The sequence below is a fragment of the Aulostomus chinensis genome, chromosome 2 (genome assembly GCF_037954235.1).
Source record: "Aulostomus chinensis isolate RoL2024-O1b breed Wild chromosome 2, RoL_Achi_v1.0, whole genome shotgun sequence".
Classification (NCBI taxonomy): Eukaryota; Metazoa; Chordata; class Actinopteri; order Syngnathiformes; family Aulostomidae; genus Aulostomus; species Aulostomus chinensis.
Window position 1 is genome coordinate 35,929,836 of NC_141321.1, and position 25,203 is coordinate 35,955,038.

General features: G+C 45.5%; 2 protein-coding genes across 4 annotated transcripts in view; one reads left to right on the forward strand and one right to left on the reverse strand.

Annotated features, from left to right (window-relative positions):
- Window positions 1-10,601, forward strand: part of plekhg4 (pleckstrin homology and RhoGEF domain containing G4) — a 50,530-nt gene extending 39,929 nt beyond the window's left edge. The window contains exons 14-24 of the mRNA XM_086196410.1: window positions 411-1,228; window positions 6,714-6,963; window positions 7,378-7,467; window positions 7,551-7,775; window positions 7,861-8,034; window positions 8,111-8,291; window positions 8,429-8,545; window positions 8,623-8,764; window positions 8,842-8,942; window positions 9,673-9,842; window positions 10,083-10,601. Coding sequence (XP_086052536.1) covers window positions 411-1,228; window positions 6,714-6,963; window positions 7,378-7,467; window positions 7,551-7,775; window positions 7,861-8,034; window positions 8,111-8,291; window positions 8,429-8,545; window positions 8,623-8,764; window positions 8,842-8,942; window positions 9,673-9,842; window positions 10,083-10,124 — 2,310 coding nt within the window. The 3' untranslated portion in view covers window positions 10,125-10,601. The remainder of the gene's footprint in view (window positions 1-410; window positions 1,229-6,713; window positions 6,964-7,377; window positions 7,468-7,550; window positions 7,776-7,860; window positions 8,035-8,110; window positions 8,292-8,428; window positions 8,546-8,622; window positions 8,765-8,841; window positions 8,943-9,672; window positions 9,843-10,082) is intronic.
- A 255-nt stretch (window positions 10,602-10,856) lies between these two features.
- The window catches only part of LOC147269858 (ras-related protein Rab-8B), a 57,072-nt gene continuing 42,725 nt past the window's right edge, over window positions 10,857-25,203 (reverse strand). For all 3 annotated transcript variants that reach the window (XM_086191933.1, XM_086191925.1, XM_086191915.1), the window contains 2 exons: window positions 13,062-13,112; window positions 10,857-12,967 (listed from right to left, as the gene is read on the reverse strand). In XM_086191933.1, the coding sequence (XP_086048059.1) occupies window positions 12,878-12,967; window positions 13,062-13,112 (141 nt within the window). In that variant the 3' untranslated portion in view covers window positions 10,857-12,877. The remainder of the gene's footprint in view (window positions 12,968-13,061; window positions 13,113-25,203) is intronic.

A 25,203-nucleotide genomic window follows, 5' to 3' on the forward strand; every position in this document is an offset into this window, starting at 1 on the left:
TGCTTGTACATGTGAGTGTGTGGCTGTTAAAGCTATGAGGTCATGGGTTTGCCATCAGTCTGGAGAATAAAGACTCTCTTTCTCTCTGTTAGTTGAGTATATAAAATTAAGAGGCCTCCTCTTTTCTCTCTGTCTCTATCACTCACACACACACACGCACACACACTGCTCCCCCTCCCCTGACTCGGCCAGGAGATTGATGCCGGCTCACAAATATGTCAAAGCTTCCCCGTCATCAGTGATGTCGTGCCTTCACCTGCGACAGTCAGAATGTTGGTCCACAAAATTGATTTGAATTTTGTTTTACATGAAAGGTTCCTGATAGAGGTTAAAAGTCACAAAGGTTAAAGGTAAACGGGTGGTCAATCCTTAATCCCTCATTGTCTCTCTCCCTCCCTCTCTCTCTGTAGGCATATGGTTGGGCATTGGACGGCCTGCGTCACCTGGCTGACATCACCATGGAGGATTGCATGTTGCCAGACAAGTGCCAGGCTGTGATTGGCTGTCTGGAGGACTACCAACGCAAGCACCCACCAATCCCAGAAGCTCTGTTCCTGGAGATGAAGGCAGCAGCATGTGAGCTGCGGGGCAAGCGAGGTCTCCATCAGTGGAGCTTTGCCTGGTCCAAGTGTCAGGAGACCCAGAAGGTGTTTGATAGAAAACTGGAGGCTGCGCTAAGGACTCGAGACTCTGGCTGCAGAGAGCGCTCCAACTCGACTAAGAGGAGAAGCTCCACCCCTAGGAGGACGCTGTCAGGGCTCTGGGGAGTCAGGGACACCTCAAGCCCCCTTGAGGTGGACACCAAGCCCTCCTCACCTCTCACCTCCCGGCACAGGCCCCTCCTGCGGCATCTATTCCGTAGCGCCTCATCCTCTGAGGATGCATCGGCTCAAATGGACATGTGCTCCTCCAGTCCCAGCCTGCCCCACCTTGACTCCTCCACCAGCTCCAACATCCCCACCTCTTCATCCCTCTCCAGACGGCAGCAGCTGCGGAAGACTCAGAGCTTTGACTGTCCCTCCACCCCAGAGGCGTCCCGCTATGGGCCATGTCCCCGCCCTCTCAGTGAGCCAGCTCGCAGGGGAAACACTGGCGTCTTTATCCGTGGACTCGAGATCAGCAGCACTGAGGCAGCCAGCCACACGCTCTGTTCCCGGACAGCAGGACGCAGCCCTGGGACACTGAGGACACCCAGGACCTCCATAGCAGACCTCTGGCCCCAGGGATGGTGGGTCCGCCATCTGAGGGTCATTGACAAGATTAGCTGGCATATCCCTGATTCGAAACAATTTGTTGTAGACTTTACATGTCATTGTAACAGCCTGCAACTCAAAGAGGAATTAAATTTAGGTCGTCAGTTTTATGTCTCAGTTTTATATATCCCTCCATCAGTCCCTGCTGCCTCTGTCCAAGTAGAGCAAGTCTAGAACCTTCGTCCTTCTATGAACCTCCACCCAGTAATTCTCCATGAACAAGCACATCTGAGACATTAGAGATGAAAACATTTCTTCACCAGGAAGGAAGGAGGAGCAGATACAGGCTCCATGGGGACGGACATCTGCTTTGACCTGCTGGAGGGAGAGGGAGAGAGAGGCGGAGGACAGGGACACAGACAAAGACAGACAAAAGACAGAAAAGAGAAGGATAAAGAGAGAGAGAAAGGAGGCAGAGAGACAGAGAACAGGGACAGACGAAGACAGAGAAGAAACAGACAGAAAACAGAGGGACAGACTGAGAGGGAGAAAGGAGAGAGAGAAAATGACTGGCTGACGGGGACATGAACAAGACGGAAGAAGTAAGACATACAGAGAGAAAGACAGAGGGATGGGAGTGTTTAGACACACAACAACAATAATAGTAAACAGGCTACCTCTCCTTTCTGTCTCTGTCCTCTGTCCTACTTTAGCTGTCACTGTATTGCGGTGGATGAGTTTCCGTGACCCTTGGAGCTAAGTTGCTGCGGCTTTTATGCCCCTGGTAGAGTACCCAAGACAAACAGGTGCTGGGGTAAGGAAAGAGAAACTCAAAAGACCCCAGTGAAGACACACAACTTGGGTTCAAGTTTTCCTTTGCCCAGACATGGGTCAGCAGGGCCCTCCTATAGAGCTAGGCCTGGAGGCAGGGTTCAGCGGGAAGCACTTGGTGGTCAGGCCTGCATCCATGGGACCCAGCTGGGCGCAGCCCTAAGAGGCAATGTGGGTCCCCCCTGCAATGGGCTTACCACCGAATGGAGGGGCCAAAGGAGTTGGGTTCCATGTGAGATGGGTGGCAGTCGAGAATGGAGACCTTGGAAGTCTGATCCTCGGCTGCAGAAGCTGAGGCGGGGAATGTGGAATGTCACCTCTCTAGTAGGAAAAGAGCCTGAGCTGGTGCATGAAGTTAAGACGTTTCAGCTAGATATAGTCAGACTCACCTCAAAATACGGCAAGGGCTCTGGAACCAGTCCTCTCGAGGGGGGTTGGACTCTCTTCCACTCTGGCAGTGAGAGGCGACGGGCAGGGGTGGCAATACTTGTTGCCCCTCAGCTCATTGCCTGTATGTTACAGTTTAACCTCGTGGATAAGAGGGTGGCCTCCCTCCAACTTCAGGTGGGGAGATGGGTCCTGACTGTTGTTCATGCCTATATACAAATAGCAGTTCAGAGTACCCCCACCTTTTTGGATTCCCTAGAGAGAGTACTGGAAAGTGCCCCTTCTTGTTCTGCTGGGGGACTCCAATGCTCACGTTTGTGACAACAGTGAGACCTGGAGAGGCGTGATTGGGAGAAATGTCCCCCTGATCTGAACTTGAGCAGGACATTGTTATTGGACTTCTGTGCTCATCACAGATTGTCCATAATGAACACCATGTTCAAGCATAAGGGTGCCCACATGTGCTTTTGGCACCAGGACACCCTGGGCCACAGTTTGAGGTTCGACTTCACGGCCATGTCGGAGGACTTGCGGCCTTATGTCTTAGACGCTTGAATGAAGACAGGGGCAGAGCTCTCAACTGATCACCACCTGGTGGTCACTTGGCTCCGATGGAAGGGGGAAGACACTGGCCAGACCTGGCAGGCCCAAACGTATTGTGAGAGTCTGCTGGGAATGTGTGGTGGAATCTTCTTTCAGAAGTAGTTTCAACTCCCACCTCCGGGAGAGGTTCAACCAAGTTCCAAGGGAGGCAGTGGACATTGAGTCCTAGTGAGCCATGTTCCCTGCCTCCATTGTTGAGGCAGTGAATCTGAGTTGTGACTGTAAGGTTCTCTATGCCTGTCGTAATGGTAATCTCAGAGCCCGTTGGTGGACTCCGGTGGTGAGGGATGCCATCAAGCCAAAAAAAGAGTCCTATCGGGCCTTTTTGGGACTCCGTAGACACTTGACAGATACCAGCAGGCCAAGCAGTGTGCAGCTTTTGTGGTTGCCAAGATAAAAACTCCGACATGGGAGGAGTTCAGCAAGGCCATGTAGATTGACTTCTGGACGACTTTGAAGAGATTCTGGACCACCATCCCCCGTCTCAGGAAGGGGAAGCGGTACACTGTCATCACCATGTATGGTGCGGGCAGTGTGCTGCTGACCTCAACTTGGGTTGTTGTGCATTGGTGGATTCTGAATCTGAATCTGAATCTGAATACTTCGAAGGCCTCCTCAATCCCACCAACATGTCTTCCAATGAGGACGCAGTGCCTGGGGACTCTATGGTTGGCCCTTTTATCTCTGAGGCTGAGGTTCCAGAGGTTGTCAAAAAGCTCCTTGGTGGCAGGGCCCCAGGAGTGGATGAAATCTGCCCTGTGTTCCTCAAAGCCCTGGATGCTGTAGGGCTGTCTCGGTTAATGCGACTGCAGCATCGTGTGGACATCGGGGTGGTGCCTCTGGATTGGCAGACCAGCCTGGAGGGTGTGTTCCAACTATCATGGGATCACACTCCTCAGCACTCCTGGTAAGGTCTGTTTGGGGGTTTTGGAGAGGAGGTTGCATTGGATAGTCAAACATTGGATCCAGGAGGAGCAGTGTGGGTTTCATCCTGATCGTAGGACTGTAGACTAGCTCTACATTCTCGGCAGGGTCCTTGTGGGTGCATGCCCAACAAGTCCACATGTGTTTTATGGACTTGGAGAAGGAATTTGACCATGTCCCTTGAAGAATCCTGTGGGGGATGCTCCGGGAGTATCGCACCACCTGATTCAGGCAGTTTGCTCCCTGTATGACTGGTGTCAGAGCTTGGTCCGCATTGCCAGCAGTAAGCCGGACTCATTTCCAGTGATGGTTGGACTCCACCTAGGTTGCCCTTTATTACCGATTCTGTTCATAACTTTGATAGACAGAATTTCAAGCCACAGCCAGGGTGTTGAGGGGATTCAGTTTGATGGTTGCAGGATTGGGTCTCTACGTTTGCAGGCAATGTGGTCCTGCTTGCTTCATCAGGCTGTGACCTTCAGTTCTCGCTGGATCCGTTCGCAACAAAGTGTAAAGAACCTCCAAGTCTGAGTCCATGGTTCTTGCACAGAAAAGGGTGGAGTGCCATCTCCGGGTCAGGGATGAGACACTTTCCAAAGTGGAGGAGTACCTTGCGGTCTTGTTCACGAGTGAAGGAACTATGGATTGTGAGATTGGTGCAGCATCTACAGTGATGTGGACTCTGCATCAGTCCCTTATGGTAGAGAGGGAGCTGAGCCAAAAGGCAAAGCTCTCAATTTACCAGTCGAAATATGTTCCTACCCTCACATGTGGTCATGAGCTTTGGGTAATGACTAAAAGGGAGAGATTGCGGGTACAAGCGGCTAGATGAGTTTCCTCCGGATGGTGGCTGACACAGAAAGGGTGAGAAGCTGCACCATCTGGGAGGAGCTAAGAGTAGAGCCGCTGCTCCTTCACATTGAGAGGAGTTAGATGAAGTGGTTTGGGCATCTGATCAGGCTGCCTCCCAGACGCCTCCCTGGGGAGGTGTTCAGAGGAACGTTCAAACGGTAGGAGGGCTCAGGGAAGTCCCAGGACACGTAGGAGAGACCATGTTTCTCAGCTGGCCTGGGAACACCTCGGGATCCCCTGCGAAAAGCTGGACGAAGTAGCCGGAGAGGGAAGTGGGAAGTCTGGGTCTCTCTGCTGAGTCTGCTGCCCTCATGTTCTGACCCGGGATAAGTGGAAGAAGATGGATGAATAGATTGTCATCGATAACAACATCTACCAGCAGCTGAAGCACCAGAACATTATAGCAGTAGTACTGATACTTGTACTAACAGCATGCTGATGTTGTTGCTAGTACAACTGGTACTAGTACTACTAGTACCAGTACTACTAGTGGTAGGAGGTGTCAGCCTGAGGCTCTGCAGGTCTGCAGCCTCCTCCTCCAGCAGCATCAGTCAGGGATCTGGGAGGTGACTCAGAGGAAGAAGTCCAGTTAGTGACCTGCAGCTGTGAGACAGGAAGGAGGACAGGAAGAGAGAGAAGCCCAGTGCATCATGGGAGATCCCTGCCAGTCTAGGCTTATAGCAGTAGAGTGAGGGGGCGGGGGCAGCCTGATACCCCCTAACTGTCAGCTTTATCAGCAAGGAAAGTCTTAAATGTATATAGGGGGTCTAAATCCTGGACTGGAACTAGAAGATGGTTCCACAGAGGAGGAGCTTAATAACTGGAGGCTCCACCTCCCATTAAACTCTTGGAGCCTCTAGAAACCAGCAGGAACCCAGCAGCATCCTGACAGTGAAGGGTTCTAGCTGGGTAGTGGGGAACTAGGAGCTCTGTCAGATTTGAAAGTTACAGATTATTAAAGGCTTTGATGTTAGAAGAAGTATCTAGAATCCTAGTATGGATCTGACAGGTCTGCAGGCTCCTCCAGCAGCTGCTGCTGCTGCTGCTGCTGGGCTCCTCCTGGTTCCAGTGCAGAGAACCCAGTCTGGGAGAGATCTGGTCTTTTCTCCTGGTTCTGGTCAGTCCACCAGCAGCTGGAGAGTCTTTATGGACTACCAGTGGATCCTGATAGGAGGAACCACAGTAATCCAGCCTGGAAGTGACAAAAGCAGGGACTAGGTTTTCTGCATCTTCTTGAGACAGGACGTTTCTGATCGTAGTGGCGTTACGGAGGTGAAAGAAGGCAACCTGGAGGTTTGATTGATGTGGGAGTTTAAGAAACCTGATCAAAGAGATCTCCCAGGTTCCTTACAGTGGTGCTAGAGTCCAGTCCAGTGTTGTTCTCAGTGTGTCTGCTGCTTTATTGATAAATGATCGATGAGGGTGGAGCTAAAGTTGACAGCAGGCTTGTCTGTTATAATAGGACATGACAGTGAATCTAACACCAGTGGGATCATTTCCTTCAATCTGGCTATGACATCATCAGACATAGATGATGATGATGGACCAGGAGGGCGGAACAGAATAACTGATGGAAGCGGCTGTCCAGTTTCCAGGCTGAGACGGACTGAGAATCAGACTTTCAAATGAATTATAACTTCTTCTGGGTTTGGGGTTTATTACTAGACTTGAGTCCAGAAGGGCATCAGCTCCACCTGCTGGGCCGGAGCCAAGTGGACTGGGAGGGTTAATGTGACTGGGAGGATCTATGCAGACTAACATGCTGGTGGTTCTACAGGTTCCAGTGAGACACAACAGGTCAATGTGGTAGTCAGATACTAAATTTACTATCTCTCAGTGAGCTGTAGATGTAATAATATGATAAGATAGTGACCTTTTTTGTCCAAACATTCAACAACAGCGACGTCTCTGGTGTCTCCTCAGTAAACTACATCACATCGTGGAGGAGATGGTGACCACGGAGCGGGAGTACGTTCGCTCACTGCACTACATCATCCACTACTACTTCCCAGAGATGGAGCGGGCTGACCTGCCACAAGACCTGCGGGGGAAACGCTCTGTTGTCTTCGGTAACCTGGAGAAGCTGCTGGACTTCCACAGACAGTTCTTCCTGAGAGAGCTGGAGGCCTGCTGGAGACACCCGCTGAGGGTGGCGCACTGCTTTCTGAGACATGTATGCAGCACTCACTCACACACACGCGCACACGCACAAGCACAAGTGATGGTGAACTTGATGCAGCAGGACCTGAACACACAAGCACTGGAGCTCCACCTGGACTCCGTCTTGATGACTCAGACTCGATTTTGAATATTTTTTATGACTTGGACTCGGACAGATGGTGGGACTCCAACGCTGGTGTCCACAGCTGTTTAAGAGCAATGAAGAAGAGATATCCGGAAAAGGAATACAGTCGTGGTATTGGGTCGGGTCTTCACTTGTGTACTCGCCAAAGCCAAATCCAGCTTGTTTGCATTGCTGAGGCTTTTCCTACACTGGTATTTCGATCGCAACAGCTTTACTTTTTGTCATGTTCATTAAAAGTCGATGTCATCAGTCACATGATGTGGGCGTGGTCTGTGTCTCCAGCAGGAGCAGTTTGCTCTCTATGCCCTCTACAGTAAGAACAAACCCAAGTCAGATGCTCTGCTGGCCAATCACGGCCTTACCTTCTTCAGGGTGAGAACAGACTCAACCGTTGACCTCTAAGTGACAGAAATCCGTGGGAGTTAACACACCGCTCTGTATGCCCCTCCCCCCAGAGGAAGCAGCTGGAGCTGGGCGATAAGATGGACCTGTCATCTTACCTGCTCAAGCCCATCCAGAGGATGACAAAGTACGCTCTGCTGCTCACTGACATCATGAAGGAAGTGGGCGGGGCCCAGGACGCGGAGCTTGTCACGCTGCAGGCTGCCACTAACATGGTCAAGTTCCAGCTCCGCCATGGTAATGACCTACTGGCTATGGATGCCATCCGTGAATGTGATGTAAGTTGATGAAGCCAATACATGTCTGATTTCTGATGACTAAAATGGCTTATCAGTCAATTTTCTTGTGTGACTCCGCCTCCAGGTCAACCTGAAGGAGCAGGGTCAGCTGCTCCGCCAGGACGAGTTCTCTGTCTGGAGTGGGAGGAGGAAGTGTCTGCGGCACGTCTTCCTGTTCGAGGACCTTGTTCTCTTCAGTAAACCCAAGCGGGTGGAGGGTGGTGGCCTGGACGTCTACATCTACAAACATTCTTTCAAGGTAAACCAACGCGAGTGTCACACAAGACACAGCGATGGCGGGGCTCAGGCTCTGAAAGGTTGTTTTTGTGTTTCAGACAGCAGATGTAGGTCTGACGGAGTCGACAGGAGACGATGGGCTGCGATTCGAGATCTGGTTCAGACGGAGGACTACGAAGAATCAGACCTTCATCCTCCAGGCAGCCACTGTAGACGTCAAACGCAGCTGGACGACTGACATTGCCCGAATCCTGTGGACACAGGCGGCCCGCAACAAAGGTAGAGAGTCACAAGCCTGCCGGGTCCTACAGTCCAGTGGAGACTTGAGAGGAGGCGGAGCGTCAGGGTGTCTCTTGCCTTTGATGTGTTTTTGAGTTGAGCCGCTGCATCAATGTAGGTTGATTGAATGTGTCCAGAGATGCGTCTGAGGGAGATGGTGTCTATGGGCGTCGGCAACAAACCCTTTCTGGACATCCAGCCAAGCGCCGCCGCCATCAGCGATCGCGCGGTTCACTGCATCATGAAGGGTCGAGGTAAAGAGCCCCGGCTCCTCAAAGCGCAACCAGGTCGTCGAAGCTGATCAGTAACCTGAGTGAATATGTGTGTGCAGGTGCCAGAACACGCGCGTCGATCGCTGTCTCAGTCTTTGACCACTCCAGTCCGTTCAGAGGTGGTGCAGTGACCCCTGACCCCATTTCTTCAGGACCGTCATCCTGCAGTCTGCTGGGGCCACTCAACCTGCACATGTACAGGTAACACACACCTGCACCTGCACACACTCCCCGTGAAGCCCTGTCAAAGAGAGACTAACAGGCTCCTCCCCCTGCAGTCAGACACCACCCCCCTTGTCCTGTCCAACGGTGCCCAGCTCCTTCATCACTTCCTGTGTGGATGAAGATGAGCAGGAGACCAGCAGTCAGCCATCCATCAGTAAGTCCACAATGACCAGCTGCAGGCAGTGAGGAGGTCATGTGATTAGTGACATCAGAACAGATGAGAGTGAAAAATTAACCAGGTCAGTTTGCCAGTTCAGTGATGACCCGTCAGTTCCAGTCGGGGTTCGTCACAACCTGGGCGCTCTGAGAGGCTGTATTCTTTGATGACCAGGATGAGGTCGCAGGGGCGTTGCCTCAGCCTCCAGCCACTGCTGCTGATCAGCGATGGGAGGGACTTAGTGACATGATTGGGTGGTCCTCAGTCAAATGATGGGACATTCTAGATAGAAACTGTGACGCTGTTGCTGTGGTCCATGTGGGGGTGGTCAGTGACATCACATATCAGAAATGGCCATTAGCAAGCCACCACCGCCATCGGGGTGGCTCTCAGGTCGAGTGGCCGTCTGGCAGTTGAAGGGTCGGCAGGCCGATCCTCACCTGATGGTGAAATGAAGCCCCGATTACTCCTGATGAGCAGGCTGGCGTGTGTGTGTGTGTGTGTGTGTGTGTGTGTGTGTGTGTGTGTGTGTGTGTGTGTGTGTGTGTGTATGTGTGTGTGAGTACAAAAGTGTTGGATGATCTTGGAGTAATCCCTGTTTACAGCTGCGTACAGCAGCCAGATTGTCCTGTCAATCATTTAAACTAACATGGCAAACACAAATGTCCTGCTAATTCGCCACCACTCAGAAAGTTACTTTCTGACTGCCGCCGGTCTCGTCTTACAGCCACAGAGAGTTCTGGCTCGTCATCTCGTTGTCTCTCTGGCTCCACCGGCTCCACCGGCTCCGACAGTGGCTGCATCTCCTCGAACCTCCAGGAGGTTTCACCGGAGGACACGAACGCCTCTGACTCCTCCCCCAACATCCAGCAAGCCAGCAGCCATCACATTTCAGCTGTGAGTACTCACCCTTGCAGTGGTGTCTTTGTGAGGACGTGACCTTAAACAGACCTTTTAAGTTGTGATGAAAACACACACACACACACTGACCAACATGTTAAGTGCATCAGCAGGCTTCTGATCTGATAACGACTGATGACCCATCAGTTTATTGGTCCGTGGCATTCGTTGGACATGAAAGGCTGTAATGAATAAAGATGGGATGCCGTCATGTTGATGTCTCCTCTCTGTCCTCAGAAAGTGGCAGCCATCATCATCAGTCCGGCCACTGCCGTGTGAGTCAGCTGACCCATGGAGCTGCCTGTAAGTGACCCATCATGGTAACCATGGTGACAGTGATTGCAGTCATCGACTCAACTGCCTGAACTACGTGTGCCTGTTTCAGTCTAACCCTGAACTGGTTTAACCTCTCATGAGAAGCTCTCCACGATATGAAGCCCACACTGATGGAGCCCCGATGCCGCTTGACCTCACACACACCAATAATGATGATGACATGTGATGTGATGATGATGGTGATGTGATGATGGCGTGTGTCTGCTGCTGCGTTACGTGATGTGGCGTTTGTGTGTGCAGGGCCCTCCTCTTCCTGCTGAGTCGGGTGTCTCTAGTGGTTGGAAGCCTTGAAGCAGCGCCTTGTTTGATGTTCTTTTATGTGCCGTTCAGGTTCACCAGAGTTCCTCATGTAAATATGAAGTTTGTAACATTTGAGTGTAAATAAGCAATGTGACTTTGTTACTGACCAATAAACACGCTTGGCCCACTTTGTCTCAGCTTTCATTCCAACATCAACGTTTGATTCCTGGACATCTTGTGACCCCCGTCAGTACAAGTGAAGTGTGAACTGTTGCTAACCCAGAAAAAAGAACTTATCAACAGAAAACGTCTAGACGTCTCTGGCGCTCTGCCTCCCAAGGTTGATGTCTACGCTGGAGTGGCGTGGAGGAGGCGGAGTCTGGTCACCTGAAATGATTCAACTCAAACCCTGATTTCAGTACAAAAGATTTCTTTATTTGGACGTTGAGTCACGAAGCAGACGTCGGTTCGCAGGAGCAAACAGGAAGTCAGTTGCATAGCAGGTTTAAACTTTCACAGTAAAACAACCTGAACTCTTGGTATCTGAGGTCCGATAGGGATATTAATTCTACTGCATTAAAGATCATTGCCGCTGGCTTGTTGCCATGGAGATACAGTCTGAAAATGTGTTATCACCGGACAAGACGGCGATCAAGAGAAATTCTTTGAGCCGGTTGATCGAACAGTCCCAAGGTGAAACTGATCAGTGCTTCGATCAGTGGCGCTCGATCGATCAGAGTATCAATCAGACTGGTGTTCAGTTGGATGAACTGAAACTTTTTCATCAGAAACAGGAAGTGATGTGCTGATGTAAACAAGCGTCAGACACCTGATCAGCTGATCTCAAGCTGCATCGCCACGCCGGCTGGAAGGAATCAACAAGACATGACTTCTGTGATTATTGACAATTGTTTGTGATCTAATTGGACAAATAGTTGAAGGGTTTCAACTGTAACTTTGTTTTATGACATTTATTTTCCCTTAGTTCAACTTAAAATCCTTGTTTAAGGATTTAAGGCGATAAAGGAATTAATAAGACTTTAGTTTTAAACTTGCTGATAAAACTAAAGACAGAAAATAACAACAGAAAACACAAAATATGGACAGGCTGAAGGGTTTTCCTCGACCTGGATTCATGTCAAAGTTCACTATCACCTCGACATCCTGTGTGTCAGTGAACCCGCCTCCAGGTCAAAGGTCATTCCAAGAAGTATGAAGGTTCATTTGTATCTTTATTATGCAACCAAGCAACATTTTGAGAGGACAACTTTTAAAGTCACAAACTGCAGTCTTTTCAGTCGCTACTCAGACGACTTTGTGATGAACTTTGTGAGTCAAAAATGTTAATTTTCAGATCTGTAAGTTTTGATTGCGAACCTTAAAAGTTTGTTTCCGTTGCCGTTGAATGTCACAAACAGGGCCTGCACTGAGAGACGCGCCTCCGTTGATGCTGCAGGACCTACTGTCACCCTGCTGATGGCTGGTGTTTGGAAGCCTGTCTTACATCTTCCAGTCCAGGAAGATGACCCCCCAACACACACACACGCACACACACACGCACATGCACGCACACACCAGATTTTGGAGAATTGGTAGTAAACTTTTTAGATTCACAACCAATATCTGCAACCAAAGGGTTCTGACTTACAAACCAAATTTGAACTGCAAACAAACTTGAAGTTCATTTGTTTTGCCTCTTGAAAAGTTGCAGATCCATCCTGGGATTTTGTTTGGTTGCATAAGAGAGACAGAGAAAATGCTGACTGATCAAAAACCATGTTGTCATTTATTTAGGATGGTGAATGTTTCGAGATGTTTACAGCAGTTGTTGTGACAGGTCATGACGGTAACTATGGCTACAGACCACCAAAAAATAATCTGTCAGAGTCAGGTTCTTTGATTTCTCATATATTCTCATATATTGAGTTGTGACGATGTCATGAAACATGGAGACCACCTTCTTCATGATAGTGCAAATTAGTGGATGGAGGTGATGTGTGCTTCCTGTTGGTCATTATCAGCCATATATCAACACTGCAATGAGATGGCGCCATACTTTGATCGTGTTAAAATTTTCGCTATTCACCTGACGGCCTTTTGAGGAACAGTGGTGGCAGTCGGATGACAGATAAAGTCATGGAACTGCAGCAACAATGTCATCGCCGTTTTGGGACAAAAGACGTGCTCACCAACAGTCGGCAGGCTTCCTCTCTTTAAATCAGGCATTAATAAGTTGTGTCTGGCACCGTAGCAACAGAAGAAGGAGAAAAAGCAGCGTGCAGAAAGAGGTGAAGACATTCCTGCAATCCCATTGATGCCTTCGCTTCCTGCATGTTTCCTTGTTGTAGAAAAGCAGCTGCTGTTGCTTCTCTACAGCCAGCAGGGCGGCACTCCATCTCGCCATTGCCACGTTTCAGCCGGAAAAGAAGGACGTGACGTCTGAGTTGAGGCTCCATCTACACCAGCGTACACCTGAAGAAGCTCTTCTTGGAGTGTGACTCCGTAATTCTAACTGGCCCACCACCAGTTGATGGGTTGTTATCGCTCTGGAGGCAAGACGTCACAAGAGAGATGACTGACAGCTCTGTCATCCACTCAGAAGTCTGAAAAGATGTGATTATGGCTGTGACGGCAACTCACCATCTTCCTGGTCAGCCGTGCCAAGATGTCTCTGCCCAGTGTGACGAAGGCCTGAGGACGGAAACACATCATGTCATTGTATACTGTATGTATTTACTCAAAAGGGACTGAAAACATTTGATTTGGCCAGGACGCTAATTAGCAGCTCAGCCACACCACACACAGATGTACAGACCGGGTCAAAAGTGTCCACACCACTGAAGGATGTCAGGAAGACGGTGGACACATTATCATCTAAAAACATCACTTGTCTGGAGTGTTACTTTGAGTTCAGATCTGTGTTGATGCAGATTGAAATTCCATTTAATGTTTTTGAACATGTTACACTGAAGGTTCCACATTCATATTTATTCCTTCCCCTAGGGGGCAATGTGGGACTGGGACTGGAAGCGTGTGCTGAAGTTCAATATATACTCATCGCCATTGTCATTCTTGAAAGGTGTTGTTGTGTTGACGGTTGTTTTGTTGTCTCTACAAATCTACAATTCTACGATTCTACAATTTCATTTAGCAGACGCTTTTGTCCAAAGCGACGTACAACACAAGAAAGAATTCAGACCTAATTAAGGAAAAGCCCATAGGAAGCGCAAAAGTGCTTCAGTTGTGATTTGGTCACAGGTACTGCCATCTAGTGGCAGAGGAAGTGCCGCCCCCCCTCCCTTTTAAAAAAAAAAAAAAAATATATAACAAACATACAACATCACACAACCCAGTTAGTGCTACATAGTCACTCAGTGCTGGGTCTTGGACCCTCTGACTGATTCTACCACAGGACAAAGAGGAGCAGAGTCAGGTTCAGTGCCTCAGTGCTCCCTGAACAATTGAGTCTTCAATTGTCTCTTAAAAGTAGAAAGGGACTCAGCAGAACGCACAGAGTTCGGTAGTTGGTTCCACCATTTGGGAACAACAGAAGAGAAGAGTCTGGCTAGAGATCTGGAGCAGCGCTGGGCTGGAAGCACCAGGCGTCTTTTCCCTGGTTAGCTCCTCCCTCTTAGATATGATCAATGTGAGGCTGGTATCTGGTTCCATCCCTCAGTCCTTTAAAGTAGCAGGAATTAAACCCTCCTCCAAAACAAGCCTGGATCCAGAAGTTCCACCAACTACAGACCAACATCACATCTTCCTTTTCTCTCCAAGGTTCTGGAGAAAGCAGCTGCTAAACAGCTCTGTGACTTCTCCACAGCAACAGCTGATTGGAGGATTCAGTCAGGTTCCAGGTTCATCCTAGCACAGAAACAGAACTAGTCAAAGGTACCAGTGACCTCCTGCTGGTACCAGATAAGGGACTGGTCTCTCTACTGGTCTGATTAGTCTCAGTGCAGCTTTGATACCATTGACCACCATATCCTTCTACAGAGACTGGAACCTGTCACTGGTATTAAAGGAACCACACTAAACTGGTTCAGGTCAAATTTACTAGGTCATCTCAGTTGGTACCAGTTAATGATGGTTCCTCTGAGACCACTACAGTCAGTTCTGGTGTTCCACAAGGCTCTGTGCTTGGACCAGTCCTCTTCACCCTGTCCCTGCTTCCTCTAGGTCACATGATCAGGAAACACTCCATTAATGTTCACTGCTATGCAGACGACACTCAGCTGAACTCATCAATGATCCACATGGAACAAACCAGCTGACTGAACTGGAGGCCTGTCTGAAGGACAGGAAACATGGAGGACCATCATTTCCTTTATTAAACTCTGATAAACTGAAGTTCTTGTGCTGGGCCCAAACACCTGAGGACCACCTGATCTGATGAGACAGGTACCCTGGATGGCACCACCCTGGCCCCCAGCACCACCGTAGAAACCTAGCAATTCTCTTTGACCAGGACCCTTTAACTCCCACATTCAACAAATCTCTAGGCAGGCTGGATTATTGGCCCTCCCTCCTACCAGGCTGGACTAACAGGTCCCTAAAGACTCTCCAGCTGGTCCAGAACGCTGCTGCAGGGTTCCTGCTGGTTCCTAGAGTTCTAACAGTAGAATGGAGCCAGAGCCTTCAGCTATCAGGCTCCCCTCCTGTGGAACCGTCTCCCAGCTTCAGTCCAGGACCCAGACCCCCTCTCTAGGTTTAAGAGCAGACTTAAGACCTCCTTGTTGATCAGGCTTATAGTCAGGACTGCTTAGGCTGGCCCTTAGATCTGCTGCTATAGGCTCAGACTGCTGGAATCTCCCATGATGCACTGGGCTTCTCTCTCCTCCTCCTGTCCTCAGACGTGTGACTAACTCCTCTTCTTCTCCCCTCATCCCAGATCCTGGTGCTGCTGGAGGAGGCTCCAGACCTGAAGAGGCTCCAGCTGCCACCAGTAGCTCCAACTGCTCACGTCCCCGTCTGTCCATCAGTTTCTCCTCCTTTCTCTCCCTCTTTATCTCTGTCCCTGTCTTTCCTTCTGTCTCTATATCCTCCTCAATGCTCTCTTTGTCTCTATACATCAGTCTCTCCTCCTTTCTCTCCCTCTTTTGTCTCTGTCTCTCTCTTTCCTTCTTTCTCTGTCCTCCTCGATTCTCTGTCTTTGTCTCTATACATCAGTCTCTCCTGCTCTCTCTCCCTCTTTATCTCTGTCCCTCTCTTTCCTTCTGTCTCTCTGTCTTCCTCCATTCTCTGTCTTTGTCTCTGTCCTGCTCTCCTGCTCTCTCTCCGTCCCCACTGATCCTGGATCTGCTCCACCTTCCTGCTGGTAAAGGAAGGTTCTGGTGGCTGCTGTTGCAGGATGTGCTGCTGATGGAGAATTGTTGGGTGGAGGTTCATTGAAGGAGGGAGGTGGAGCCAGACTAATGAACCTGACTTGACTTGACTTGAAGGTTGTTGTTGTGTTGACGATTGTTGCTGTGTTGAAGGTTGTTGATGTGTTTGAATGTTGTTGATGTGTTGAGGGTTGTTGATGTGTTGAATGTTGTTGTGTTGAAGGTTGTTGATGTGTTGAAGGTTGTTGATGTGTTGAATGTTGTTGATGTGTTGAAGGTTGTTGATGTGTTGAAAGTTGTTGATGTGTTGACGGTTGTTGTTGTGTTGATGGTTGTTGTTGTGTTGAAGGTTGTTGATGTGTTGAATGTTGTTGATGTGTTGAAGGTTGTTGATGTGTTGAATGTTGTTGTGTTGAAGGTTGTTGATGTGTTGAAGGTTGTTGATGTGTTGAATGTTGTTGATGTGTTGAAGGTTGTTGATGTGTTGACGGTTGTTGTTGTGTTGAAGGTTGTTGATGTGTTGAATGTTGTTGATGTGTTGAAGGTTGTTGATGTGTTGAGGGTGGTTGATGTGTTGAAGGTTGTTGTTGTGTTGATGGTTGTTGTTGTGTTGAAGGTTGTTGATGTGTTGAATGTTGTTGATGTGTTGAAGGTTGTTGATGTGTTGAAGGTTGTTATTGTGTTGAAGGTTGTTGATGTGTTGAAGGTTGTTGATGTGTTGAATGTTGTTGATGTGTTGATGGTTGTTGTTGTGTTGAAGGTTGTTGTTGTGTTGATGGTTGTTGTTGTGTTGACGGTTGTTGATGTGTTGAATGTTGTTGATGTGTTGAAGTTTGTTGATGTGTTGAATGTTGTAGTGTTGAAGGTTGTTGATGTGCTGAAGGTTGTTGATGTGTTGATGGTTGTTGATGTGTTGAAGGTTGTTGATGTGTTGAGGGTTGTTGATGTGTTGACGGTTGTTGTTGTGTTGAAGGTTGTTGTGTTGAAGGTTGTTGATGTGTTGACGGTTGTTGTGTTGAAGGTTGTTGTTGTGTTGAAGGTTGTTAATGTGTTGAATGTTGTTGATGTGTTGAAGGTTGTTGATGTGTTGAATGTTGTTGTATTGAAGGTTGTTGATGTGTTGAAGGTTGTTGTTGTGTTGATGGTTGTTGTTGTGTTGAAGGTTATTGATGTGTTGAATGATGTTGATGTGTTGAATGTTGTGTTGAAGGTTGTTGATGTGTTGAAGGTTGTTGATGTCTTGATGGTTGTTCTTGTGTTGAATGTTGTTGATGTGTTGAAGGTTGTTGATGTGTTGAAGGTTGTTGTTGTGTTGATGGTTGTTGTTGTGTTGAAGGTTGTTGATGTGTTGAATGTTGTTGATGTGTTGAAGGTTGTTGATGTGTTGATGGTTGTTGTGTTGAAGGTTGTTGATGGTTGTTGTGTTGAAGGTTGTTGATGTGTTGAATGTTGTTGATGTGTTGAAGGTTGTTGATGTGTTGAAGGTTGTTGTGTTGACGGTTGTTGTTGTGTTGATGGTTGTTGTTGTGTCAAAGGTTGTTGATGTGTTGAATGTTGTTGATGTGTTGAAGGTTGTTGATGTGTTGAATGTTGTTGTGTTGAAGGTTGTTGATGTGTTGAAGGTTGTTGATGTGTTGAAGGTTGTTGATGTGTTGATGGTTGTTGTTGTGTTGAAGGTTGTCGATGTGTTGAATGTTGTTGATGTGTTGAAGGTTGTTGATGTGTTGACGGTTGTTGTGTTGACGGTTGTTGTTGTGTTGACGGTTGTTGTGTTGACGGTTGTTGATGTGTTGAAGGTTGTTGATGTGTTGAATGTTGTTGATGTGTCGAGGGTTATTGATGTGTTGAAGGTTGTTGTTGTGTTGATGGTTGTTGTTGTGTTGAAGGTTGTTGATGTGTTGAATGTTGTTGATGTGTTGAAGATTGTTGATGTGTTGAAGGTTGGTCTAGTGTTGACGGTTGTTGATGTGTTGAATGTTGTTGAGGTGTTGAAGGTTGTTGATGTGTTGAATGTTGTTGTGTTGAAGGTTGTTGATGTGTTGAAGGTTGTTGATGTGTTGAAGGTTGTCGATGTGTTGAATGTTGTTGATGTGTTGAAGGTTGTTGATGTGTTGAAGGTTGTTGTTGTGTTGATGGTTGTTGTTGTGTTGAAGGTTGTTGATGTGTTGAATGTTGTTGATGTGTTGAAGGTTGTTGATGTGTTGAATGTTGTTGATGTGTTGAGGGTTGTTGATGTGTTGAAGGTTGTTGTTGTGTTGATGGTTGTTGTTGTGTTGAAGGTTGTTGATGTGTTGAATGTTGTTGATGTGTTGAAGATTGTTGATGTGTGGAAGGTTGGTCTAGTGTTGACGGTTGTTGATGTGTTGAATGTTGTTGAGGTGTTGAAGGTTGTTGATGTGTTGATGGTTGTTGTTGTGTTGAAGGTTGTTGATGTGTTTACGGTTGTTGATGTGTTGAAGGTTGTTGATGTGTTGACGGTTGTTGTGTTGAAGGTTGTTGATATGTTGAATGTTGTTGATGTGTTGAAGGTTGTTGATGTGATGAAGGTTGTTGATGTGTTGAAGGTTGTTGTGTTGAAGGTTGTTGATGTGTTGACGGTTGTTGATGTGTTGAAGGTTGTTGATGTGTTGAAGGTTGTTGATGTGTTGAAGGTTGTTGATGTGTTAAATGTTGTTGATGTGTTGAAGGTTGTTGATGTGTTGAAGGTTGTTGTTGTGTTGATGGTTGTTGTTGTGTTGAAGGTTGTTGATGTGTTGAATGTTGTTGATGTGTTGAATGTTGTTGATGTGTTGAAGGTTGTTGATGTGTTGATGGTTGTTGTTGTGTTGAAGGTTGTTGATGTGTTAAATGTTGTTGATGTGTTGAAGGTTGTTGATGTGTTGAAGGTTGTTGTGTTGATGGTTGTTGTTGTGTTGAAGGTTGTTGATGTGTTGAATGTTGTTGATGTGTTGAAGGTTGTTGATGTGTTGACTGTTGTTGTGTTGAAGGTTGTTGATGTGTTGAAGGTTGTTGATGTGTTGATGGTTGTTGTTGTGTTGAAGGTTGTTGATGTGTTGAAGGTTGTTGGTGTGTTGATGGTTGTTGATGTGTTGACGGTTGTTGTTGTGTTGAATGTTGTTGTTGTGTTGATGGTTGTTGTTGTGTTGAAGGTTGTTGATGTGTTGAATGTTGTTGATGTGTTGAAGGTTGTTGATGTGTTGACTGTTGTTGTGTAGACGGTTGTTGATGTGTTGACGGTTGTTGTGTTGACGGTTGTTGATGTGTTGAAGTTTGTTGATTTGTTGAATGTTGTTGATGTGTTGAGGGTGGTTGATGTGTTGAAGGTTGTTGTTGTGTTGATGGTTGTTGTTGTGTTGAAGGTTGTTGATGTGTTGAATGTTGTTGATGTGTTGAAGGTTGTTGATGTGTTGAAGGTTGTTGTTGTGTTGATGGTTGTTGTTGTGTTGAAGGTTGTTGATGTGTTGAATGTTGTTGATGTGTTGAAGGTTGTTGATGTGTTGACTGTTGTTGTGTTGAAGGTTGTTGATGTGTTGATGGTTGTTGTTGTGTTGAAGGTTGTTGATGTGTTGATGGTTGTTGATGTGTTGACGGTTGTTGTTGTGTTGAATGTTGTTGATGTGTTGAATGTTGTTGTTGTGTTGAATGTTGTTCATGTGTTGAAGGTTGTTGATGTGTTGAAGGTTGTTGTTGTGTTGAAGGTTGTTGTGTTGAAGGTTGTTGAAGGTTGTTGATGTGTTGACGGTTGTTGTGTTGAAGGTTGTTGTTGTGTTGAAGGTTGTTAATGTGTTGAATGTTGTTGATGTGTTGAAGTTTGTTGATGTGTTGAATGTTGTTGATGTGTTGAATGTTGTTGATGTGTTGAAGGTTGTTGATGTGTTGAAGGTTGTTGTTGTGTTGATGGTTGTTGTTGTGTTGAAGGTTGTTGATGTGTTGAATGTTGTTGATGTGTTGAATGTTGTTGATGTGTTGAAGGTTGTTGATGTGTTGAAGGTTGTTGATGTCTTGATGGTTGTTCTTGTGTTGAATGTTGTTGATGTGTTGAAGGTTGTTGATGTGTTGAAGGTATTGTTGTGTTGAAGGTTGTTGTGTTGAAGGTTGTTGATGTGTTGAAGGTTTTTGATGTGTTGACGGTTGTTGTGTTGAAGGTTGTTGATATGTTGAATGTTGTTGATGTGTTGAAGGTTGTTGATGTGTTGAAGGTTGTTGTGTTGAAGGTTGTTGATGTGTTGACGGCTGTTGATGTGTTGAAGGTTGTTGATGTGTTGAATGTTGTTGATGTGTTGAAGGTTGTTGATGTGTTGAAGGTTGTTGTGTTGAAGGTTGTTGATGTGTTGACGGTTGTTGATGTGTTGAAGGTTGTTGATGTGTTGAAAGTTGTTGATGTGTTAAATGTTGTTGATGTGTTGAAGGTTGTTGATGTGTTGAAGGTTGTTGTTGTGTTGATGGTTGTTGATGTGTTGACTGTTGTTGTGTTGAAGGTTGTTGATGTGTTGAAGTTTGTTGATGTGTTGATGGTTGTTGTTGTGTTGAAGGTTGTTGATGTGTTGAATGTTGTTGATGTGTTGAAGGTTGTTGATGTGTTGAAGGTTGTTGTTGTGTTGATGGTTGTTGTTGTGTTGAAGGTTGTTGATGTGTTGAAGGTTGTTGATGTGTTGAAGGTTGTTGATGTGTTAGAGGTTGTTATTGTGTTGAAGGTTGTTGATGTGTTGACTGTTGTTGATGTGTTGAAGTTTGTTGATGTGTTGAATGTTGTTGATGTGTTGATGGTTGTTGTTGTGTTGAAGGTTGTTGTGTTGATGGTTGTTGTTGTGTTGACGGTTGTTGATGTGTTGAATGTTGTTGATGTGTTGAAGGTTGTTGATGTGATGAATGTTGTTGTGTTGAAGGTTGTTGATGTGTTGAAGGTTGTTGATGTGTTGAGGGTTGTTGATGTGTTGACGGTTGTTGTTGTGTTGAATGTTGTTGATGTGTTAAAGGTTGTTGATGTGTTGAAGGTTGTTGTGTTGAAGGTTGTTGAAGGTTGTTGATGTGTTGACGGTTGTTGTGTTGAAGGTTGTTGTTGTGTTGAAGGTTGTTAATGTGTTGAATGTTGTTGATGTGTTGAAGGTTGTTGATGTGTTGAATGTTGTTGATGTGTTGAATGTTGTCGATGTGTTGAATGTTTTTGTGTCGAAGGTTGTTGATGTGTTGAAGGTTGTTGATGTGTTGAATGTTGTTGATGTGTTGAAGGTTGTTGATGTTTTGAATGTTTTTGTGTCGAAGGTTGTTGATGTGTTGAAGGTTGTTGATGTGTTGATGATTCTTTATGTGTTGAAGGTTGTTGATGTGTTGAGGGATGTTGATGTGTTGACGGTTGTTGTTGTGTTGAATGTTGTTGATGTGTTGAAGGTTGTTGATGTGTTGAAGGTTGTTGTTGTGTTGAAGGTTGTTGTGTTGAAGGTTGTTGATGTGTTGACGGTTGTTGTGTTGAAGGTTGTTGTTGTGTTGAAGGTTGTTAATGTCTTGAATGTTGTTGATGTGTTGAAGGTTGTTGATGTGTTGAATGTTGTTGATGTGTTGAAGGTTGTTGTTCTGTTGATGGTTGTTTTTGTGTTGAAGGTTGTTGATGTGTTGAATGTTGTTGTGTTGAAGGTTGTTGATGTGTTGAAGGTTGTTGATGTCTTGATGGTTGTTCTTGTGTTGAATGTTGTTGATGTGTTGAAGGTTGTTGATGTGTTGAAGGTTGTTGTTGTATTGAAGGTTGTTGTGTTCAATATTGTTGATGTGTTGAAGGTTGTTGATGTGTTGATGGTTGTTTTTGTGTTGAAGGTTGTTAATGTGTTGAATGTTGTTGATGTGTTGAAGGTTGTTGATGTGTTGAATGTTGTTGATGTGTTGAATGTTGTTGATGTGTTGAAGGTTGTTGATGTGTTGAAGGTTGTTGATGTGTTGAATGTTGTTGTGTTGAAGGTTGTTGATGTGTTGAAGGTTGTTGATGTGTTGAATGTTGTTGATGTGTTGAAGGTTGTTGATGTGTTGAAGGTTGTTGATGTGTTGACGGTTGTTGTTGTGTTGATGGTTGTTGATGTGTTGAAGGTTGTTGATGTGTTGAAGGTTGTTGATGTGTTGAATGTTGTTGTGTTGAAGGTTGTTGATGTGTTGAAGGTTGTTGATGTGTTGAATGTTGTTGTGTTGAAGGTTGTTGATGTGTTGAAGGTTGTTGATGTGTTGAATGTTGTTGATGTGTTGAAGGTTGTTGATGTGTTGACGGTTGTTGTGTTGAAGGTTGTTGATGTGTTGAATGTTGTTGATGTGTTGAAGGTTGTTGATGTGTTGAAGGTTGTTGTGTAGACGGTTGTTGTTGTGTTGACGGTTTTTGTTGTGTTGACGGTTGTTGATGTGTTGACGGTTGTTGATGTGTTGAATGTTGTTGATGTATTGAGGGTGGTTGATGTGTTGAAGGTTGTTGTTGTGTTGATGGTTGTTGTTGTGTTGAAGGTTGTTGATGTGTTGAAGGTTGTTGATGTGTTGAAGGTTGTTGATGTGTTGAAGGTTGTTATTGTGTTGAATGTTGTTGTTGTGTTGAGGGTGGTTGATGTGTTGAAGGTTGTTGATGTGTTGACTGTTGTTGATGTGTTGAAGGTTGTTGATGTGTTGAATGTTGTTGATGTGTTGATGGTTGTTGTTGTGTTGAAGGTTGTTGTTGTGTTGATGGTTGTTGTTGTGTTGACGGTTGTTGATGTGTTGAGGGTTGTTGATGTGTTGACGGTTGTTGTTGTGTTGAATGTTGTTCATGTGTTGAAGGTTGTTGATGTGTTGAAGGTTGTTGTTGTGTTGAAGGTTGTTGTGTTGAAGGTTGTTGAAGGTTGTTGAGGTGTTGACGGTTGTTGTGTTGAAGGTTGTTGTTGTGTTGAAGGTTGTTAATGTGTTGAATGTTGTTGATGTGTTGAAGGTTGTTGATGTGTTGAATGTTGTTGATGTGTTGAATGTTGTTGATGTGTTTAAGGTTGTTGTTGTGTTGATGGTTGTTGTTGTGTTGAAGGTTGTTGATGTGTTGATGGTTGTTTTGTTGAAGGTTGTTGATGGTTGTTGTGTTGAAGGTTGTTGATGTGATGAATGTTGTTGATGTGTTGAAGGTTGTTGATGTGTTGAAGGTTGTTGTGTTGACGGTTGTTGTTGTGTTGACGGTTGTTGTGTCTAAGATTGTTGATGTGTTGAAGGTTGTTGATGTGTTGAAGGTTGTTGATGTGTTGAATGTTTTTGTGTTGTAGGTTGTTGATGTGTTGAAGGTTGTTGATGTGTTGATGGTTGTTGTTGTGTTGAAGGTTGTTGATGTGTTGAAGGTTGTTGATGTGTTGATGGTTGTTGTGTTGAAGGTTGTCGATGTGTTGAAGGTTGTTGTTGTGTTGAAGGTTGTTGTGTTGACAGTTGTTGATGTGTTGAAGGTTGTTGATGTGTTGAATGTTGTTGATGTGTTAAGGGTTGTTGATGTGTTGAAGGTTGTTGTTGTGTTGATGGTTGTTGTTGTGTTGAAGGTTGTTGATGTGTTGAATGTTGTTGATGTGTTGAAGGTTTTTGATGTGTTGAAGGTTGGTGTAGTGTTGAAGGTTGTTGATGTGTTGACGGTTGTTGATGTGTTGAATGTTGTTGAGGTGTTGATGGTTGTTGTGTTGAAGGTTGTTGTGTTGAAGGTTGTTGATGTGTTGAAGGTTGTTGATGTGTTGACGGTTGTTGTGTTGAAGGTTGTTGATATGTTGAATGTTGTTGATGTGTTGAAGGTTGTTGATGTGTTGAAGGTTGTTGATGTCTTGATGGTTGTTCTTGTGTTGAATGTTGTTGATGTGTTGAAGGTTGTTTATGTGTTGAAGGTTGTTGTTGTATTGAAGGTTGTTGTGTTGACGGTTGTTGATGTGTTGAGGGTTGTTGATGTGTTGAGGGTTGTTGTTGTGTTGAATGTTGTTCATGTGTTGAAGGTTGTTGATGTGTTGAAGGTTGTTGTTGTGTTGAAGGTTGTTGTGTTGAAGGTTGTTGAAGGTTGTTGAGGTGTTGACGGTTGTTGTGTTGAAGGTTGTTGTTGTGTTGAAGGTTGTTAATGTGTTGAATGTTGTTGATGTGTTGAAGGTTGTTGATGTGTTGAATGTTGTTGATGTGTTGAATGTTGTTGATGTGTTTAAGGTTGTTGTTGTGTTGATGGTTGTTGTTGTGTTGAAGGTTGTTGATGTGTTGATGGTTGTTTTGTTGAAGGTTGTTGATGGTTGTTGTGTTGAAGGTTGTTGATGTGATGACGGTTGTTGTGTTGAAGGTTGTTGATATGTTGAATGTTGTTGATGTGTTGAAGGTTGTTGATGTGTTGAAGGTTGTTGTTGTGTTGAAGGTTGTTCTGTTGAATGTTGTTAATGTGTTGAAGGTTGTTGTTGTGTTGATGGTTGTTGTTGTGTTGAAGGTTGTTGATGTGTTGAATGTTGTTGATGTGTTGAATGTTGTTGATGTGTTGAATGTTGTTGTGTTGAAGGTTGTTGATGTGTTGAAGGTTGTTGATGTGTTGATGGTTGTTCTTGTGTTGAAGGTTGTTGATGTGTTGAAGGTTGTTGATGTGTTGATGGTTGTTGTGTTGAAGGATGTTGATGGTTGTTGTGTTGAAGGTTGTTGATGTGTTGAAGGTTGTTGATGTGTTGAAGGTTGTTGTGTTGACGGTTGTTGTTGTGTTGACGGTTGTTGTTGTGTTGACGGTTGTTGTTGTGTCTAAGGTTGTTGATGTGTTGAATGTTGTTGATGTGTTGAAGGTTGTTGATGTGTTGAATGTTGTTGTGTTGAAGGTTGTTGATGTGTTGAAGGTTGTTGATGTGTTGATGGTTGTTGTTGTGTTGAAGGTTGTTGATGTGTTGAAGGTTGTTGATGTGTTGATGGTTGTTGTTGTGTTGAAGGTTGTCGATGTGTTGAATGTTGTTGATGTGTTGAAGGTTGTTGATGTGTTGACGGTTGTTGTGTTGACGGTTGTTGTAGTGTTGAAGGTTGTTGTGTTGACAGTTGTTGATATGTTGAAGGTTGTTGATGTGTTGAATGTTGTTGATGTGATAAGGGTTGTTGATGTGTTGAAGGTTTTTGTTGTGTTGATGGTTGTTGTTGTGTTGAAGGTTGTTGATGTGTTGAATGTTGTTGATGTGTTGAAGGTTGTTGATGTGTTGAAGGTTGGTGTAGTGTTGAAGGTTGTTGATGTGTTGACGGTTGTTGATGTGTTGAATGTTGTTGAGGTGTTGAAGGTTGTTGATGTGTTGATGGTTGTTGTTGTGTTGAAGGTTGTTGTGTTGAAGGTTGTTGATGTGTTGAAGGTTGTTGATGTGTTGACGGTTGTTGTGTTGAAGGTTGTTGATATGTTGAATGTTGTTGATGTGTTGAAGGTTGTTGATGTGTTGAAGGTTGTTGATGTGTTGAAGGTTGTTGTGTTGAAGGTTGTTGATGTGTTGAAGGTTGTTGATGTG